The 20,638-nt window shown below is 43.4% G+C and overlaps 1 protein-coding gene across 2 annotated transcripts; it reads right to left on the reverse strand.

Annotated features, from left to right (window-relative positions):
• Positions 1-2,804: 2,804 nt before the first annotated feature.
• On the reverse strand, positions 2,805-19,218 carry CRB3 (crumbs cell polarity complex component 3). Of its 2 annotated transcripts, none has more exons than XM_025163890.2 (4): positions 19,026-19,218; positions 7,681-7,926; positions 5,203-5,270; positions 2,805-3,723 (listed from the first exon to the last, which is right to left on the reverse strand). In XM_025163890.2, exons 2-4 carry the CDS (start codon positions 7,754-7,756, stop codon positions 3,520-3,522), a joined length of 348 nt encoding a protein of 115 aa, XP_025019658.1. In that variant the 5' UTR covers positions 7,757-7,926; positions 19,026-19,218; the 3' UTR covers positions 2,805-3,519. The 2 variants fall into 2 exon arrangements, with proteins under 2 accessions (XP_025019658.1, XP_087993799.1); XM_088137673.1 differs by lacking the exon at positions 19,026-19,218 and adding an exon at positions 18,663-18,778.
• Positions 19,219-20,638: the final 1,420 nt, after the last annotated feature.

Raw genomic sequence — 20,638 nt, forward strand, 5'->3', positions numbered from 1 at the left:
GCAACATTTCTAAATTTGCATTTGTGCAGTTTAACCTGCAAGGCGAATACCATTTATTCAAGTTTTATACTACAGTGAATTTGCATCTCAAGAATATTTATGGAGTACCAGGATAGATCCAAAGGTACTTTTTAGTGTTTAAAGTGAAAAGGCTCAAAAGGAGCAACGAGGATATAAGTAACTGAAATTTAGTGCAGGAAGTGTTTTGAGAGAGATCAGGTGAGTATCCAAATCCCATTCTGTATATCTGTGGACTCACTTTATGTCACTGGCAACATTTCCAAAGGTTTTGGAAGAGACATAATGCAGTAAGAGAAATTCTGCCCTTTTTGTCCCTACAAGTTCTCATTCGATTTGTTAAAAGTTTGGTTTGGTTTCAAAAGGTCTTCCAAAGAAGTCAAACATTTCAGAGAAGTTCTAAGGGATGGAGTGTGCTGCTCTTCCACTTATTCAGTGGTGTGAAAGACGAGGGGAGTATGTTGGTGCATCCTGTCTTTATTGTGCAATCTTTAGTGGCCACTGCAGTTTCCTTGGCTTTAGTTCAATCCCAAGGAACTCTTCCCATTGGACTTTCCTAATAGCAACACTATTGTCACTACTATGGGGTGAGCCCTACCCTTGAGAAATGTCCCCTGGAAAAATCATGTAATCAAGTTGTCTGCCTATCAAAGAGATGAGGGACGATAAGCTTACGTTGCCTTCAGCGCAGTAGGGCTTCTACAAAACTATTCATTAGCTGAATCCAATCTTATGAGCAGGGGGTAAATGTCTTTTTAGATTCTCAGGCATCAGCATTTTACACCAGGGGTGAGCAACTCATGGTCTATGGGCTTGAGCCATTCCCAACCCCCTTTTTATACCCACAAAAGACTGCCACTATTGCATTGCCAAAACTGGGTAAAGTAATCATTGTGGAGTCCTTGGGGTTCTCTGAGCTTGGTTCTTTTCTTGCAAATGTTTCATTACCTGGCTAGGTAACATCTTCATTTTCATTATATACATTCATTATATAAAATTCATTATATAAAGTAAGCATTTTCAGAAGGCAATCAGATGAAAACCAGCCAAAATCTGAGTAAGAACATCACATCACCACTCTGCGGCTTCAATCACCATTAAAAAAACAAAAAAACTTTAAGTTTGACCTCAGCCACTACAGGTTGCCTGCCTCTGTGTTATTCTAAGAAGATTAAACTTAAAATTGAAAAGAAAACTCAATAGAAGAGAATATCTGTAGCGCTTCTGTGGAGTTCTTGGTGCTCTCTGAGCTTGGTTGTTGGGTTGTAGACATTTCATTGCCCAATTAGGTAACACCATCAGTCCTTGCACTCCATAGTGCACCAAGAACTCCACAGAAAAGCTTAAGGCAATAGGATGGGCTAAAGTGTTTCAAAAGCTGGAGTTTGGTTTTGAAAACTTCATCATGTCCTTGAGGTCTACATTTCATGCAGAATCCACAGAAGCAGAAAGTGTGGCCAATGCTTCTGTTTTTTCAAAATTGCCCAGCTCTATTTTTGTGAATGGATACCTCTATAAGCAAGCTGCAGCTTCCAGCACACCCTTTCAAGCCAGGGGTGCCAAGGGGAGATCTGCCTTGAATTTAGTGGCCTAAATGAACAAAAAGGCTGAAAGTAGAAACTGAGCAGTGATACATTATCTGTAATTAGTATTATGAGAGCCAGTTTCATCGGCCTAGAAACTGGGAGACTGCGAGTTCTAATCCCACCTTAAGCACAAAGCCAGCTGGGTGACCTTAGGCCAGTCACCCTCTCTCAGCCTTGGGAAGGAGGCAATGGCAAACCACTTCTGAAAAACCTTGCCAAGAAAACTGCAGGGACTAGTCCAGGCAGTCACCAGGAGTCAAAAACTGACACAAAGGCACACACACCCCTACAAAAATATAGTATTGACAGGTGCCAATTATATTTAAAATTTCATTCCATTTCCCAGTAATAAGACGGATGCATAGCAGTCTTTAGAAGAACACCAGAGTTGTTTCTCTCTCTCTGGAATATAAGGAAAAACCTCCTGATGGTAAATCTGTGCAACAGTAAAACAGTCTACCTATGGAGGTTGTGGGTTCTCCATCTCTAGAGATTTTTAAGAAGTGATTGGATAGCCACATCTCATGGATGATTTAACTGGGTTGTCTGCATACTGCAGAGGGTTGAGCGTTGGGCTCCCTTCCACCTCTACAATTCTATTATTGTGTCTGGAAAGTTACAAGGGCTAAATGACCTAAGAATGAACAACTATACAGTACGATACTGTGCTGCCAGCTAGTGTCTGCCTAAGGCTTCCTTTTTAAGTTTCTTATGCTGAACCAGCTTTCCACCCCTGAACTTGGATAGATGACTACAGAAGCCTGGATGTCTCTTTATGCCCTTGTTCTAGACATAATTCACCACTAAGATACCTGCATTAAAAAAAAAAACACCACCTGCATTCTGTCCAAGGCACAGTAAAAGGGATAAAACTAATCCTCCTTTAGGCAGGAAGTCATCTGGGTGATTTTGGGCCAGTCACTCGCTCTCAGCCCAACCCACTTCCAGGGTGATGGTTGTGGGGAAAACAGGAGGCAAGAGAGTTACATACACAGCCTTGAATTATACAAAATAAAGGTAGGATATAAATCGAATGACCCAAAATCTCAAAAGTGAGCCTCAAGAAGCATGGCAACTTTGAGATGCTTTAAAGAAGGATGAAGGAGGATAACAGGATGTATACTGAATAATAAATAAATAAGCAGCACACTTAAGATGTGTGAGGCACAGCAAGATTTCTAGATTACTCAAACAATAAGATTGAATAAGACCTTCTAAGATTTGCTTCATTTTATTACTTGGTGTGGGTGATGACCTCTGCTTATGCATTTAAATCATTTCAGAATAACCTTTCTACTGAGCAACCAATGGCATTAAGACCACCAAATGGTACCATCATTTTCCTCATCATAAAAGGGAGATTGACTTTTATTAAACAGTGGCATTCTTAAAGACACAGGACAACATACAGTTTTAAAAAACACACTTAAAAGGCAAGACCATCCCAGAGCCCACCAGTCAGGCCAAGACCAGTTGCCCTTCTCCTATCTCCAACCCACCATCCTTCCCTCTTCAGAAAGACCAAGCATTCATACTGGCTGCACAGTCAATCCCAGTGAGTCCCATTCTAGAAAGAAGAAGAAGACTTGTCCTTGAGGACAGTGCAAACAAAGGGGAACCAACTAGCATGGTCAGTTCCCACAGTGTCAGGGTGGGCCTTTCCTTCCTGGGTGCAGAGCAGGATCCCATCTTGCATCTGTACCCATCACAGCTCCAGGGGTGCCTCCAGGTCCTCTTTCTGGCATTTGGGATTTCTCCCATTGACAGCTATTCATAGCCAGCCAGCCAGCTTGGAATGCTACAGACCATATAAGGAACCCTCCAGCTTCAAAGTGGCAGGTCCATTCTCAGTCCTTTTTTAGTCCAGTGCACTTTTCCAAGCTGAGACCCCAAAACTGAGCCCTTTTTCCTTCTGTCAGATAAGTCGCTCTTCTGGGGGCAGCTTGAGGTTGGTGTTAGGTTCCACACGGGTACCTGCCTGCTCCTCATTGCTGGGCCGGTAAGTCCCTTCTGTCTGGCGCTTCTCCCGAATTTTGAGTCCCATGAAAACCAAGAGGCCAATTAGCAGGAGGCCTCCGAAGACACAAGGTACAGCTATGGCAGCTTCCAGTTCTGCCTTCTGCACAGAGGAAGAGTTGAGGAGCAAGAGCAGAGTTAGTTGCTGTTCAACACAAAAACAGAGCAGGGTAGAGCCCAACACTGGAAAAGCTGCTATCTACCCTTTGGACACTTTGGAGCCTGTACTGCACAAATCAACAGTTGTAACACATTTGTACAGGTAGCCCTTGGGTTACGATGGCAATTGGGACCAGGATTGTTGTTGCTAAGTGATGCAGTCGTAAAGCACAATGTCATGTGACTGCATCACTTAGCGATGGCAATCCTGGCTGTGATCATAACCCCTTGGACTGCTTGGGTCATTAAGCAGAAAGAGGTGGGAGTCCCAGGTAAGGAGTGTGCGGGGGGGGTGCATGGATGCTGGGGGGTGTCACAGGTGGGCATGCGGGGGCTGCGGGTGGGATGGTGAGGGCTGCAGGCAGGCATTGGGAGTGCAGGCGCATTCGCTATGGAGCATGGGCAGGTGGGGTGCTGTGGGGGAACTCTGTAGTAGGGCTTCTTAGGAGAAAAAGGGTGAGAGCAACTTATGAAAGCAACTTGTGACCTTCCCTGCTGGCTTCCCCATTGACTTTGTTTGTGGGAAGCCGGCAGGGAAGGTTGCAAATGGAGATCACGTGACTGTGGGGACACTGTGATGGCCACAACTTCACAGACTGGTCATAAGTACCACTTACCCAGCGCTGTCGTAATTTTGAATGGTCGCTGAACGAGTGGTTGTAACTCGAGGACTACCTGTAGAAAATGTCACTACCCAAAGCCACAGCTTTGCTTATGCGCTAAGCCAATGCACACTTTCAAAAATGATTTAGAAGAGGTATTTGGGATCTCTTACAAGCCCAGCACCTTTGCTATCCACTAAACCAGAAACATTTAATTTTTAAATTAAACCTTCATTTAATTAAAAAAACGTCATTTTTAAACCTTCTGCACAAGTTGAAAAAAGATGCAGCTGCTTGAAGAGTTACATTAAAGAATACTGCTTCCTTATTGGATTCACTAAGCAGCCACAGCTTAGCTTCTTTTCAGGCTCAGAGTCCTTATCGAATATGGTAGGATGGAGGGACACACAGATAGAAAGCAGAGATGCTGGCCTTGTACAAGGTCTTTCGTTTTTGCTTGTTTCCAGTACCAAAAGTGCAGCCCAAATCCAGCCCTCCACTCCCGATGCATTCTCATGTTTGGGTGTAATATACTGAAAACAATCAGACTCTTATAAGTACTCATGTGAGAATCCAAACATCTTTCAAGATTTGTCTCTCTTTTTAAAAACTGAACACTTTGTGAGTCAATGGGCACCATCTAGTGGTGATATACACATTGTCAATCCTCAAGTCACCCAATGTACCATAGCAGACACAGACATCAGATGGCTTTATATGTCCTCTTCTCATTCACTGGAAAGAAGGGGGATTGCTCCAGTGTCATTATAACTTCCCCTCAGGAATTACTAGTAACTCAGCTCACACTCCAAGACACCTACCGAGAGGCCATTGGAAGGAGGGGGTGGCACTGATGTAGGTCCCACTGTGCTGCTGTTAATGGAGGTACCTTGGAGAGACATAAAACAGAATTAGAATTATAGGAAGAGCCTCATACCTGGCTCTAATACCATGGAAGAAACCTTACAGATGATGATGTCCACCACATCCTCCACCCAGGATCTCCATTATAAAGCTACAGCATTCCAGGTAGGGGACCATTTAAACTCTCCTTAGGACCCTCCAGTAAAAATACGACCACAACATCATAAGGCAGCCTCTTCAAAACTGGTGGCTATTAGGACAGTCTTCCTATTTTGGGTCCACACATCTAATTTGCCTCTCCACATTATTTCTGTTCTCTGAAGCACAAAAAAGAATTCTGCTTCATCTTTTAGATGGTTTTTTCCCCTAGATATTTGACAGTTGATATCACATCACTCCAATCTTCCCCTTTCAAGACTAAATACTATATAGCCAACGTCTTAACTGTTTTGTCATGGGACTCTGTCTATGCCCCTCGCCATCCTGGCTGCCTTTCTCTGGACTTTCCAGTTGCTATTTCTCTTAAAATACCATCTAACCCCAAATGGGACACAGTATTGCTGATGCAGAGAGAGCACTGCTGAATGGAAGTTAGCCTTGACTATTAGTGGCTCCATCACATTGCTGGATCATGGTCAGCTTGTCAACAATTATGGCACCTAGACTTTTCATATATACTGTTGCTATCTTACTCGGTTGCCTTTGATTTTGGACCTAAATGCAGGAGCTTGAATCAGCCTTTAGATCTCCAGTTTGATAAAGCTCCCCTCTACGGATCATTTAAATTATTAACAAAAATGTTGAACACCATAAGACTTAGAATATAACTCAATGACACTTCACTCATGACTTTCCTCTAAGCTGACTTCTAAAAACACACCACCCAGGAAATCAAATCTATCCAAGACAAGGTAATAGGAAGAATTTTTTTTAATCCAGTCATACACAGCTAAGCCCAACGCCACCTAGCGACTAGACCTTGTAACAATATAATGTACACAGGCATCTCTGTAATGTGGTGAGTAGGTGGTTCGTCCATTCCAACCTGCTCATCTGGATTGTTTCTTTTTGTTCTGGTGACCGAATAAAAAGAATAAGGTATGCTAGTTCTGTGTGTGTGTGTGAGACAAATATCCATGGAAAATCCAAGGTAGTAGTAACAGAAAGAAAAAGTTGTCAAGGAATAATCTCAATCATTCACTCATTCCCAAATGCCAATTGGGTTCTGGTTGTTTTAAACATTCAAACTCACCACCAGATCCTTAGACAATCACTAAGGCCTTGGGGGCTCTCTACTGGGGCAATGCCTGGCCTGTTTACACCCAAGTTCATGTTTTGGGCATTAGGGAAGCAGAAACATAAATATACTAGTTCCACAAGGAGTTTAAATGAGTTCATATCCTGCCTACTCAGTTGCCAATGTGTGTTTGTTTTGTTCTCACATAGGGGTCAACAATCTTTTCAAATGATGTACTCCCTCCATGAAAATTTCTTTTTAAAAACAGCCTGAACACTAACAAGATTGTCAAGTCTCACCCAAGAATGCAACATTTAGGAAAGGACTCCCTTGAGCACTAAGGTCTAACTTGCTGGCTTTAATTTTTCTTAAGGAACTTCCATTAACATGCTTTCATCTTGCTCTTGGGACAGGTGTGGCTAATGTTTAGGCAGTTTCTGCTCCCAGGCATTCCATTTCTGTTTTGGCCTGAGCACTGCTCCAGTCACGAGAAGGTACAAGGTGGAGCCACCAGGTTTCAGCTGTCTTTCCCTCTGAGTTTCAGAGAATCCACACCCACAGTGATGGGAGAGGATCAACGAGTCAGCCAGATTTCACTCCCTGGCTCGAGCCATACCCTGCAACTGCTTTGCAGTTCGTAGGTAAGGTCTAGCCAAGGGCCAAAGAGCTTAGAAGAAGCCATGAAGGGAAGGGAAATTCTCCTTTTAGATGATCCATGGCTTTAATATCTAACCATACTTCATTCAGCAGAAATCTTAAGGTTAATGGCTTTCTTAGACTGCAGTTCTCCAATCTAAAACTACACGAACAAGGCACACATGTGATTGTGACCTCTTTGAACACAAACCATCGTTGCTAAATACTAAGCAGTCTGAGATATCCTACTGGATGCCTGACAAAATAAAACCAGTCAATGGAAGTCATCCATACTCCAACAGGAGACAGAATTCCTAGAATCTGCAGTATAAACAGGAGTTTTAACCATCCAAACTGTTGTAGAAACAGAGTTTTGTTGTTCTGGGGGAAAGTAATTTAGAGAAGGCATTCTGACTGTTGGGCACAATCCACTCTTTGGGGCAATCACTTAGCAGACAGGCAGCTATACCAACCACCAGCCAGAAGAGATGCCAGGTTCCCTCCCCAAACTCCAGCCAGCCCATTCTTCTTTCCTTTATGGCAGCAAAGGTAGCTCACCCACCCTGACCCAATGCAGGCTGCAAAAGGGATTGGAGAGACACTGTCAGAAGGAGTGCAAGCTGTCCAGAGCCGGCCATCGCCCACCTCTCCAGCCGGGAGAGGGGCAGGATGAAGGAGGTCCCCACTGCCTCAGGAGAAAGGCTGCTGGCACTAACTTCTGTCTGTACTGCAGCGACCTCCCAAAAGCTCCAGGCAGTTCTTCTGCTGCTAGAAAGTCCTGGGAGAGAGACACCAGGCTTGTTTGGCCCTGGAAAAGAAAGACAAAGTGAATGATACTCAAATATCTGGGCAACCGCTAGGTTTGAAGCTGGTTCTCCCACAGTCTTAGTACAACAACTCAAAGATTGTCAGGAATCATCAGGAGATATTTCTTCCTTTGAACAAATGATCAATTAGATGTTCTTCTGAATGAACAAATCAATAGGGGTGTGGAACAGGACTGCAACTGACCTGCTGCATCTTTTGATGCAGCCACTGATCACTCTCCTCCCCACCAACATGGCTAATCTGATGATTTTCAGCCCCGCATTCACATGCAAAAACCGGGACAATAAATCAGTCACTCTGTCCAGCAGTGTAATATATTCCTCTGTAGCAGTGATACTCCATGAGTTGTTACTCATAAACTTGTTCCCAGGAGACACTGCATGCATTTAATTCATTTCAAAGCATTTTAAAGCATACATTTATGTAAACATGTAACATACTTTGTGAACACAAGTGGCACTTAAACACATATGCAAGAGAGCCAGAATACTCTGCTGCTTCTTGTTGGTACAGCACACTGCATTCAGCCATAATGGCTTAGAGTGATTCTTGATGGTACCAGCGATAGATAACCCATGGATTATTTAAGGGAAGTAAGCCAGAGTCCGACACCAGTGTTTGTTAGCTTATTTATTACAACTGAGGCTTAACAAGATCTATGGATTCGGTCTGTAGTTTGCTGGATTATTACTGTTTGTTTTAGAGCTCTGCCCAAACTTCTATCTAATCAGATAGATGCAAGCGAGAGCAGCTAAAACCGGAGTGAAAACAAACCAGTAATTGGCTAATCATGGAGAAAATCTCTCTATGTGGTTGCTCAGAGTCAAAAACAACTTGATGACACATAATCAATCAATTGGCTAAACAAGCCACTATTCCTTTTCTCATCTACAAGACTGACTCGGCCATTTCTCATTCAACAGATCATAGTAAAAAAATTGGCTTAAATGATATTAACACCTTGAATAAGGACAGCTTAAAGCTGTAAAATAGCAATATAATCAATTAAATCTTCTTTTGATGTTACAATTTGGGACATGCATTGGCAGTGCCCCAAACTTCTAAACAATTAATATTGCTGAAAAAAGGGTTGGAGATTCCCAAACAAGTTAATTTTTATGTATAACTGAAAAATAGTACTTAGATAGATATGGGAAACCTGCAAATAATTTAGAACAAAGACTTGGAATATCTTGTTTTAATAAAACAACCCTATCTTATAATCTTAAAATGTGATTCACACAACCAAAGATTCTTTTTGGGGATTATTAAATACCCCAGAGAATATGTTGTACAGATTGGGTTTTGAACTTCTGTATATTGGAAATACAGTATAATATTTTGGAAGAGACATAACTCACGCATTTTGGATTTGTTCTCTTGTGCCATTATTTTGGTTTAATATTCATAAAGTTACTGACAAAACAAAGATTAAAGATGTGAATGTGATGTTAAATCACATTTGAAAAATCAAAGTATGATGAACTTTAGCTTTCCTGTACATGGGCTACGACTAAATATTGTTTTATTCTATTATACCTGACATAAATCTCTGGATATGTTCATTCTCTACATATGAACTAGCCTGAGGACAGTCCATCCATAGTACTATGTGTGATTGAGTTTTAATTTGTTGTTTAAGAATTGAGCTTTTCATTTTATATTCAGTTATGCTAACAGGTTTTTCTCTTATTAGTTTACTTTTGTTTAAGTTTCTCTATTTTGTCTTATATTATTTTTTGTTTATATATTAAGTCATTAAAATATTTTAAACAGCAAATAATGTGTTTAAAAAATTGAAAGCTGCAAAAATCAAAACAGATTTGATCAACTCTAGAGCCCATTCAGATGTAAGTGCTGCTTCAGTATTTCACATGAGGCAAGCTGTGCTGCCTGGAGGGTGTCTGAAGATCCTTGCTTATTGTTATCCTGCCCAAAACTGCCTTCAAAATCAGAACACCAGCAGTTCCATGAACATTCTGTTCCCAACAAAAATCAGCCATATACTGTATCTCTGGCCTGGACACATCACTGATTATTTCCTCATTCTTAACATTAGGTACAAGAACAGCCTTCTCAACCCAATACCATCTGGAGACATTAGACTAGAACTCCCATTCTCACCAACCATCTGGAGGGCACTGAATTAGAGAAGGTTGCTGAAGATATACTCTCCTCCTTGAGATGGAAATACTTCAACATCCATGACTAGTTAGTTAGATGCTATTAAGTCAGGCCCAACCCTGGTGATTATATGGGCAAACACCCTCCTGTCTCTGTTGACAATCTGTAATTCTTCCAAGGACATTCCAATTATCTCCTTGATCCCATTCATCCATTATATCCGCTGCCTTCTTCTTCTACTTCCCTGAACTTTGTGACAAGCATAGATGTTTTTCCTAGTCTATGATCCCCTCAAATCACATACGCAAAGTATGTGATTTTCTGCTTGCTGCATAACAACTCAAGGAAGCAATCAGTCTATTTCATCCAGGACCAATTTTGGCTTTCTTACCATTCATGGTAATCTTAGCAAATGACTCCAAATCCATAACTCAATTATTTTCATTCTCTCACTCTTTCTCAATATCCAGCTATATAGCTACATAGGGTTTTTAAACTCCACCTAGCTATATAGTCCACCATTAACCTTTTTTGCTGCTGTCCCTCAAGTGAACCCAACATCCAAAAGCCCCTTCCCCCCCACCTATGTGTATAAAAACATCAGATTAATGCATGTTTCAATCCTCCTTTGGATAGAAAAGGGGAAAGTACCTGGGGTGATTGCTGAAGAATGAGCCAAACTGCCCTCTGGGCCAAAACAAGCAGATAGGCTACTGCTCAGAGGGCCAGGACTACATTTTTACACATGTTCATTTAGAAATTGTTCCACTGAAATCTATGAATGAGGTATAGGATGGGGCTATATTTAACAAGCATATCACAGAGGATGAGGTCCTGAGTAGTGTACCAGAAAGGCCCAGTTGAAAACTCACCTCTGGCATGAACTTATTAAGTGGACCTTAAGGAAGCCACCCACAAATTCACATACAGTAATGATAACAATATTGCCCTATCTTGTAATATGTCCTCAAGATGGAAGTGAAGAATGATGCCATGTAAACACTAAGCACTAACATTTAACCTGAGTTCCTGTAATTTTTACTTAGGGGGGAGTTTTATTAAGGAATAAATCAGGCACATTAAGCTTTATCTTACCTGGTTGGGCTCTTACTTTTGGAGCAACATCTCCACCCCTAACACCTGACCTTTTTACTCCCAATGTCAGCAGTGCAATTAGGGAGTGCTGAGGGGCTAGATGCATCTTGCAGGGTGCCCTCCCTTATTTTAAATTATGTTTCTTAGAGGAGCTGGACTGAGACCTCGAAGAACTGTAGTTCACTTCAAAGGCTTTGATCAAGATATGTTCTGACTCAGATTGCCCAACAAGGGTGGGTAAAACCAAACAGAGACACACTGCAATGAGAGTTCTCCAGCCTGGTGTTGTCCAGAAGGACTTGTCAATAATTCAGATGTAAGCCATAACCAGCATGCCCCCTGGGACTGGTAAGGGAATTGTGGAGGACACTGATTCAGGAAATTTAGTGAGATCTTTCCTGAAGGGAAAGGGTGGGAATAAATTCCCCAGAAGAATTAATTCACATTCACAGGGAGCCAATTAACCAAGAGGTAAGTTCATTAACGTTTCAAAAGAAGAGTGCCGGACAAATATTGCTCACTATTCTGTACTACAACCTCAATTAGGACTGGCCTCAGGGCTTTGCCAGGGTGGGGGCGAGGGGGTGGGGGAGAAATTGGGTTTTGTTTTTTGATATAACAGCATAATAGGATGGGGGGGTGGCTCCATATTCTCCAGAAATTGGGGATCCAGCCAATATCAGGAAAGTCTAGCTGCTTATGTATTTACAAATCAATCTTTTAAACAAAACTCATTGCTGTTTGTTTTTTCTCCCAGTTTTGCACTTCTTAATTATTTGAACCCACTGCAACAATTTCAAGTTTTTCTGATTGGATATTTATGTTAAGCTTTCCTTTCTTTTCAAAAAAGCAGAACATACCGCTTCCCCATTAGCAAGGTCCCTGCATGATTTCGTCACCAGCATGCACCCCATCAATTGCCTGGCAGATTGTTTAGGAGAGAACATATCCTCAAGTTGCTAGTTCAGTGGGAGTGCACATCAGCAATTGCTTCACTTCCTGGGCGGAAAGCAAAACTGGATTGCATAATCAGCACACCGGAGGAATTTACTTACTGAGTTGGTTCACACGTCCACCTCATCTGGCATTCTGCCAGCAACCACCCCACCAGATGGTCTGGAAAAGTTCCCGAGCAACGCAAGCCATGAAGCACACAAAAGGCTGTAGCTAGTAGCCACCCATGAATACACCACTAGTCGTTTCTGAAAGCCTTGCCATGTCCTGTGGCAGTGCCTTCTGTTGCTTAATGCACAGAAGCTGGGACCTAAAGAGCTATTTTAGGCCTGCCCAAAGAAATATTTGTTCCCCCAGCGCAACTTTCAGCTTTTGTCTCCACTTTGCCCTTTGGACACAGAGACACACACACACACTCTTCTCTGGGAAGAGAAATGTAACTTGATCACACTGAAAGGATCCAAATTAACCTGACCTTAGGTTTGTAAAGGTTTCATAGCGAGGATTACTCCAGATGCAAGTTTAATTAACTGTTCTGGATGCATCTTACTGTAGCAAGTGGATACAGCTTATGGCATTTACTTCTTAGCCTACATTCCTTGTGCATAAAAGTACACATGTGATAGTGATAGTGGTTTCACCTTCTATGAATGGCAACTTTAAAGCAGCCTCTGCACAGCACATTAAAAGCTTTGCTCACCCTATTTTATGCGCAGGTAAAAGTGCGTGTAATTTGAGGGCCAGTGGACACCTTTACTGAAAGTCTATCACAGGCAAAAGGGATAGTATAGGAAAGCTTGCCCATTTATCAAAAGGGCAGCCCTACTCAATTGCCACTTGCCAGAAGGAAAGCTTGCAAATTTGCCCACTGTCATCTGCTCTGGTGCTTGCTCAGGGCACCCTGGACTTAGCCACCACTTATTTGCTTTGATCAGGGTCATGGGCATGCTTCCAATAAATACTGGGCTGTGGCAACCCAAGGTCACAGCATTACAGAAACAGCCATCTTGATAAGGATGGCTGATGGGAGGCATGTCAAGACCTCTTCCTCCTCTACAATCTTTATGAAGGTTACTTTTTTCCCACTGCGATTAGCAGGGAGGGGGCAACAGCATCTAATCAGGATCTCCATGGCAGGGAAGTTTTAACCCCTCCCCATACTAGTCCCACTCCCAGGCCCCCCATGCTACCCCAGCCCAAATTACCCCTATTTGGCAGACTGAGAGAAGCACATTCTTCTCCTGTTCTTTGCCATCCCAACTGGGAAGGCTCCTCAGAGCCCACAGCCACTTGATTATCCCTAAGGCAATCCAGTTTCCCCTTGAGCAGGGGAGAAATATGCCTTTGCCTGCAGTACACAGAAAGCCCTACTGCATGCCATATGCAGTCCTCAGGATGAAAAAAAAAGTTGCCTGCTCTTATCTTATTAAACATCAAGTTTCTATGGAACTTTCAAACAATCCCAGTCTGTACATTTCAAAAAAGGAACAATTGCAATATTAATTTTTCCATTAATAAAGAAAGCTGAAGAAATGAAGGAAGCAGTAGCATTCACAGCTGAAAGATTTTTTATCAGAGGACCAACCAAGAACTACCTAGACTGGCTTCTTCAAATCATGACCCTGCAGTACACCCCAAGTCTCCTCAGAGAATATATCCATCTTCATCATGAACCCAGCTTAGAGATCTACTACAGCATTTTGTTTCCTAAGAACTAATTAAATCCCTCTGGGATGTCTACAAACAGATATTGATGGTGATAACTGTCATGTTTGTCTCCTTTTGGGGGTGGGGAATGCCTTTGAGTCAGTGTTAACTCCTGACAACTGCCAGGATGAGTCCCTGCAGTTTTCTTGGTAAGATTTCGGAAGTCATTTGCCATTGCCTTCTTCCTAGGGCTGAGAGAGATGGACTGGCCCAAGGTCACCCAGCTGGCTTTGTGCCTAAGGCAGGACTAGAACTCATTGTCTCCTGGTTTCTAGCCTGGCACCTTAACCACTACACCAAACTGGTTTTCTCCAATATCTGTTTCCAATATCTGGCATCAAAAATGCACAGCCTCAGCCCACAAAAGTTCCATTTAACATGAAAATTCTCCCTACCAAATGTTGCCATTTTTCAGTTCAAATGTTTGTTTTCCCTCAGCAAAGCACAGATAATAGAAATCTGACTCTAGAAACAGCAATACTTAAAACCCAGTGGAGAAACAGTTCAACCTCTCAGGGCACCTTGGTTGGATTCACATGTCATCCTAAACCATAGCTTCACCAAGATTTGTTTAAAAAGCCATAGTGGCTTAGTTTATTTATAATGCTAAGCCATCAATCATGATTTACCAAGTCTAGTGGCTCTGTCCACACACCATACTAAGCTGGAGTCATCCAGCCCATTATGGCTTAAAGCAAAGTGTGATGAGCCCAGCCTGTGAGTAATTTAAGGTGGCCATTCATGAAGAAAAGAACCTCAACAATACAGTAACGGCAAAAGGATTGAGCTACAGTTCATCATCAATTACAGTGGTACCTCGGTTCACGAACGCTTCTGTTCATGAACAATTCGGTTCACGAACAGCTCCATTCGCAAAATTTTGCCTCCGCTCGCGAACGCCGGATCGGGTTACAAACAGGATCCGTGGCCATTTTCCCTCCCGTGACACGTGGTCGTGGCTTCCTGTAGGGAGGGGGACTCTCCCTCCAAGCAATAACCGCCTCCCCACCCGCCTTCCTGTCCTCCACGCCAGAAGTCGCGTCGAGCAAGGTTAGCGTTCTCTCTCTTCGTGCTGTACTGTGTGTCATATTTTTGCGGTTTTAAAAAAAACAACATATGGTTCAGAACGGATTAACCGTAATTACATTGAACCTTATGGGGAAATTTGATTCAGGACGCGACCAAAATCGGTTGGCAACCAAATTCGGAGGGGTCAGAACAGATTAACCTGTTGATTACATTGAACCTTATGGGAAAATTTGATTCGGTTCGCGACCAATTCGGTTCGCGACCAGAGTCGCGGAACGAATTAAGTTCGTGAACCAAGGTACCACTGTATATCCCTGGAAGCCTGAGCCAAAACACGCTTTTAACAATCAAATTACATTGTAGCTTGCAGATCATACTACTACCTGGTTTAACTCTGGTTTATTGAATAAATCATAATCACTTGGGTTCATAGAACATACTAGGCCCAAACCAAACAAATTACACTATGCCTCACTGTAATGTGTGAATTGAGCCTAAAAATCATAATCAGTTCATCCAAGAATAATTTTTGAATTGGCTGTTATTAATAGGACAACTATTTGCATCTATAATCCTACTTTACACTACTTCTCACTTTATATATCAGTATTGTCCCCAGCCAATACGGATGTGCATACATAGTTATTCCTAAAACCTCCAAATAATATTTCCTGCATCAAAAAAGCTTAACAAATGTTTTAGGCTTTGGGTGTCAACAAGATATTTTGTTGCTTGCACTTTAACAGACTATCACAGCTAGCTCTTTTGAAATACTTACATCCTTATTTTCATAAAACTCCCAATGATTTACTTAAGAAGGACTCACCTTTGTGCTTAGCTCATGATGACGTCTGGCTAGCATGGAAGAGCTCCTTTACATGACTGGATCTCAAAAGATGGTAAATTTATTTATCACATTTATATAGCTGCCCATCTCACGCAAAGCAACTCAGGGCAGCGTACAACAATTAAACACACTTTTAGCTTGGTTCCTTGGCAGTTGCCACCAATGAAATAAAGTGGGTGTTTTGTTTCTACTACAATGGGATCTAGGTTCTCTGAGTGATTGGTTGGATTTAAGGTATAAAAGGTTGAAAAGCACTGCCTTACTTTCCAGTGCTTCCCTGGAGTAGATGCAGGAACTAATTTCTGTGGTGTTTCCACACAGAAAGTCTGCAGTAGTGAACACCCCTTGACTCAGAGCTGTTCTCTCTCTTCTTCCTTCTAATACCACATTCTAAAGCTAGAAGCCTAGAGCAGAAAGTCAGCTGGGAGGCAGACTCATTCCCATGACCTTTGGTAAGTTTTTATGAGTCACTGGTCAAAAGGAGGTGATACCAACTCAGTGCAAGAAAGACAAGTTGATTTCATGCTGCTGGAAATCACGGTGTGGAGCTGAGCTTCAGGAAGAGATGATGAACCCCAAACCAGCCAGCCAAATTTTATCTTCATGTCTTGTATGAACCCAGCCATGGACTTTAGCCTACGATTCAGCATACTGTGTGTACTCTGCCAGTGAGTCAAGAGGGCCGCCACTGATATTTTCTGCCCTGCAAGGCTTTGAGCCTTTCCAGAAGTCCAAGTGGGTAAATCTCTGTTTCTACCTTTGAACTTCTTTTTCTAAGACAAGCACTGCATGGACTAATCATAGAGTAACTATACTGGGATTGCTTACACCAAGTGTGCACCTTTAATACCCAGAGTTTCAGCCATCTCTGTGCGTTAGACAGAACCTTGGGATATCCCTAATCATTTCTCCTTTGTTTCAAAGTGATCTACCTTCTCCAATAGCAACCAAGTTCTGAGAATCTGAACCTTATTATTTCAGAGGCATATTCACATTAATCTTGCCAATTCAAGGCATGGAAGAGAGAAAACGAGATTTATTTTGTTCTGTTTTTGCTTATCATGGTTCCTGCACTTTTCATATTTTCAAAAGGAGCAGGATTTAGCAGGAAACATTTTTTTATGTTTGCTGGGCAGGCTTCACTCCATTAGATCTCTGCTTGGCAATTAAAGGCACAGGAATCTAGCTAGAAAAGGAACTTGGCCATCCTAGATTTCAAATAGGGCAATCTTCGGACCCCCCCAGGAAGCAATGTCCAAGCAAAAGTTCCACCCTTGCAAAACACAGTGTAAGGCTGCCAGTTCTTTTATGGTTGCATGATATGAGCAAACCTTTCCTTTCCTTTTCCTCCTCCTTTTGATTTGCAGTACAAGTTTCAAGCCTGGTCAAGTCATATGAAGACCCTACCCATCAGCACAAGAAAGCGCACATGATGATTTCAAATCCTGGCAACTCATCTTAATTCTAACCACAGTTACAGGGGACCAAGAGGCTGGGTTCATACACTATGCTTTATTTTGGTAAGTTTCAACAAGCATCACTGGCCTAGTTTACCTATAATCCTAAGCCACAAACTTTTTACAACCACAGTGGTTGAGTTCATGCATCACAGTAAGCCTAAATCAAAACATATTATGGCTTAGAGCACCAGTTTTTAAAGTGTTCAAGAGATCCACAGAGTCAAATAATTTTTAAAAATTCTCAGTTTTAATTTCTAATACAGTAAATATCAATAGATAAAGCCCACATAAACCAAAGCTCTTTGGGGTTCTCAGTCATTTTCAGAATGTAAAGGGGTTCTGAGATCAAAATGTTTGAGAACCACTGGCTTAAAGCCAGGATTGTGGGAATCCAGCCAGATAGAATTCCTGCAGTCCTATTCCTGCAATTCCTATTATAAGTTATCTTCTCACTGGTCTTCCTGTAACTGAATTTTGCAGAACCCTGACCAGCTCTCCAAGTCGCTTTTCCCCTCTGCAGAAAACAATCCCCCAGAGTAACCAGATGCAAAGGGAGCCAAGGCCTCAGTACTTTGAGCAAAGAAGTCACGCCTGCTCACATTCCACCTCCTATCTGTGCCACGGACCCGGCTTTTATTTGTTCAAAAATCTTGTCCTCTGCACTCTAGAAAGAGGATGGCAGAAAGTAAGCCACAGTCTAGGCTACCTTGTAAGAATGCTCAGCTAGGGGAACCCTGCTCTCCGCAAAGGCACGTGCTTACACAGAGCAGCTGTGTCTAGAACTGTGAGGGAAACCTGTAGCACCCTCAAAGACTAACCAGCTGCTTATGGCAGAAGCTTTCCTGGGCTGCAGTCCACTTCATCAGGTGCCCAGAGTGGTTTTTCTGAGTTAGGGAATATATATACATAGAGAGGGGAGGGGGGATTATAAACAATGAGGTCAGAGAGAAATTAAAAACAGAAGGTGAAGTTATGAGTACATCTCTATACTGTACATGCAAGAATACAACTGTAAAATGCATTGTGGGGATCAGGAGAATTCTAGTCTTCTTTTACAAGAAGACCAGGGCAACTCTTGACACACACAGAGAGACTCACTACACCAACACGACGCTGGATAGCAGGGCCCTAATCCCAAAAGCCGATACATTTCTGAATTCCTCATCCTCTTCCTTACAAGCCTAGGATCGATTCTCAATTCCGATCGCAAAGGCAGCCGAAGACAAGATCCACCTCTACTCAGTTTCCCAGGCTGGACTGCGAGAAATTCAGGCAGGCTATTCAATGGTTAACCCGGCCGCTTAGGAAGCATAACCCAGCGAAAAGTCGCCCAAAGCGCGAGCCGCAATAACTGCTCGTGGCCTCGGCCCGACCGGATCTCTTCCCAGATGCCCCCAGAAGCTGGCTTAGTTTTCCTTCCCAGCAGAAGTTAAAGCGGGGGGCGCACTGAAAAGGACACCGAAGATCAGAGGAGCCGTTTTCCCTTCCCATTTCAGGCACCTGCTTCGCCTGTCTTTTCCCGGGAAACAGCTGGAAGTTCCAGGAGAGAACCGCCGAAGTGGCCTTTGGCGCCGGGCTCGGAAGGTCCAGGCGGCGCGTGCCAACAGCTCTCGCTCGAAGGAAAAACCCGCACAAGCACCGGCCTAATAATGGAACCCCCCCCTCCGCCCCGCCAGCCCGGCCCAAAACAAACAAGAGAAAACAAAACACCCCACCCTCGGCTTCGGAGGAGGATCGGGAAGGAGAAAAAGGCTTCGCTTCCTTCTCCCAGACGGCACTCCAAGCCTTCACCTTCGCCGCTGGGGATGTCAAAGCCCGCAAGCCCCTTAGAGCAACCCCCCCCCCATCCCCGCCTTTTCTCACCTGCTTTGCGCTGCCGGCCAGGCGCCTTCTGGGCTCGAGAGCTCGCTCTGACCGAGCAATCGGTCTCCCGCGACGACGACGACGACGGCGCCGCCGCCGCCTCCTCCCCTCGGAGGCACGTGATCCCCAAAGCAACAGGTACTTCCCCCCGTACCTGAGCCAGGTGAGGCGCCCCCTCCCGCTCGTCTGGCTGCTCTGCGAATCAGAAGAAAGCAGCGCGGCCCGGCGGGAAGGTCCCCCGAGTTCATTCTTCCTGGCTTCTTCCAGAGCGCGCGCGCCTTTCCCCGCTGGTGCCTGCCTGAATTCCGTGTTTTGCTTTGTCGCCCATGCGACGCGGTCGGCTTCCGCAGAGCATTGTTAAGCACATTACTTTAAGAACGGTGAGCAAAACGATAGAGGTGTGCCCCGAGGAGACCGCAATCTCGGTGCCAGCCGGGAGTATCACATTAAAAGGAACACAGTCGTCACCTGGTTTCTCTTTTCCCTGCTTCTGTCCTAGGCGCGCATTCCTAAGAGTGAATGTCACTGAACGAAGGAAAAAAAAAACGGAGTAAACATGCATAGGATTAGCTATTTTAACAGGGTCTAACCGCAAGATCCCATTCTGATTTCAGCCTACAGAACAGAATCACATGGACAAGTCAAGGTTACAGGTTGTCTTTCCAAATTAAAAAACAAAACAAAACTTTTAATCTGACGCTGAGCACAGCAGAGGGCAGCACCCAATCTCGCTCTGATTAGTATTTTAAGGGGAAACCATCAAGTCATGCCAGTACTGTAGGCTAGGGCTGAATAAGCAAAAGTCCCAGAATGCAATGGCACTTGCCTAACCACTTCTCTATTGTTGCCAAGAAGGCTACTGTACATGTAGAGAGTCAGGGTTGACTTGGAGGACACCTTTATAACCTGCCACTTACTAATGTTGCTCACCTATGGAATTTCCCCCCCTTGTGGAAGCATTCTGCATCTGCACTGAACAAAGGGAAGCATTAATCTGATATACCATAGAATTGTGTGTGTGTGTGTGTGTGTGTGTGCGCACACGCATGCACGCGCCTTTGAGTCATTCTTGACTCCCGGCGACTGCCTGGACAAGTCCCTGCAGTTTTGTTGTCAAGGTTTTGGGAAGTGGTTCGCCCTTGCCTTCTTCCCAAGTCTGAGGGAGAGTGATTGGCCCAGAGTCACCCAGCTGGCTCTGTGCCTAAGACGGGACTAGAACTCATGATCTTCAGATATCTAGCCTGATGCCTTAACCACTACATCAAACTGGCTCCCTCAGAGAATCTTGGGGCACTTTAATCAATAATATTTAGCATAAAACTGTGTTGTCCACTTCATAGATGCATGGTGGATCTCTGAGTATACATGAATTAGGTATGTAGGTACTCATGTAATATATATTCAGATACATCTGTATACTACCCAGAGAGTTAATGGATGGTTTAAAAGTACAAGGTACTGTAATAAGTAAATAAAATATTTCAGTCCAGAAAAGGGAATTGTAATAGTGACTTTGGGCCAGTCACTATCTCTTAGCCTGACCCACCTCACAGGGTTGTTGTTGTGGGGAAAATAGGAGGCAGGAGAATTAGTTATGTTCGCCGCCTTGAGAC

Source organism: Python bivittatus, unplaced genomic scaffold (genome assembly GCF_059951505.1).
Source record: "Python bivittatus isolate LINGU-HERP-01145 unplaced genomic scaffold, Pbiv_v1 ctg000220_np1212, whole genome shotgun sequence".
Classification (NCBI taxonomy): Eukaryota; Metazoa; Chordata; class Lepidosauria; order Squamata; family Pythonidae; genus Python; species Python bivittatus.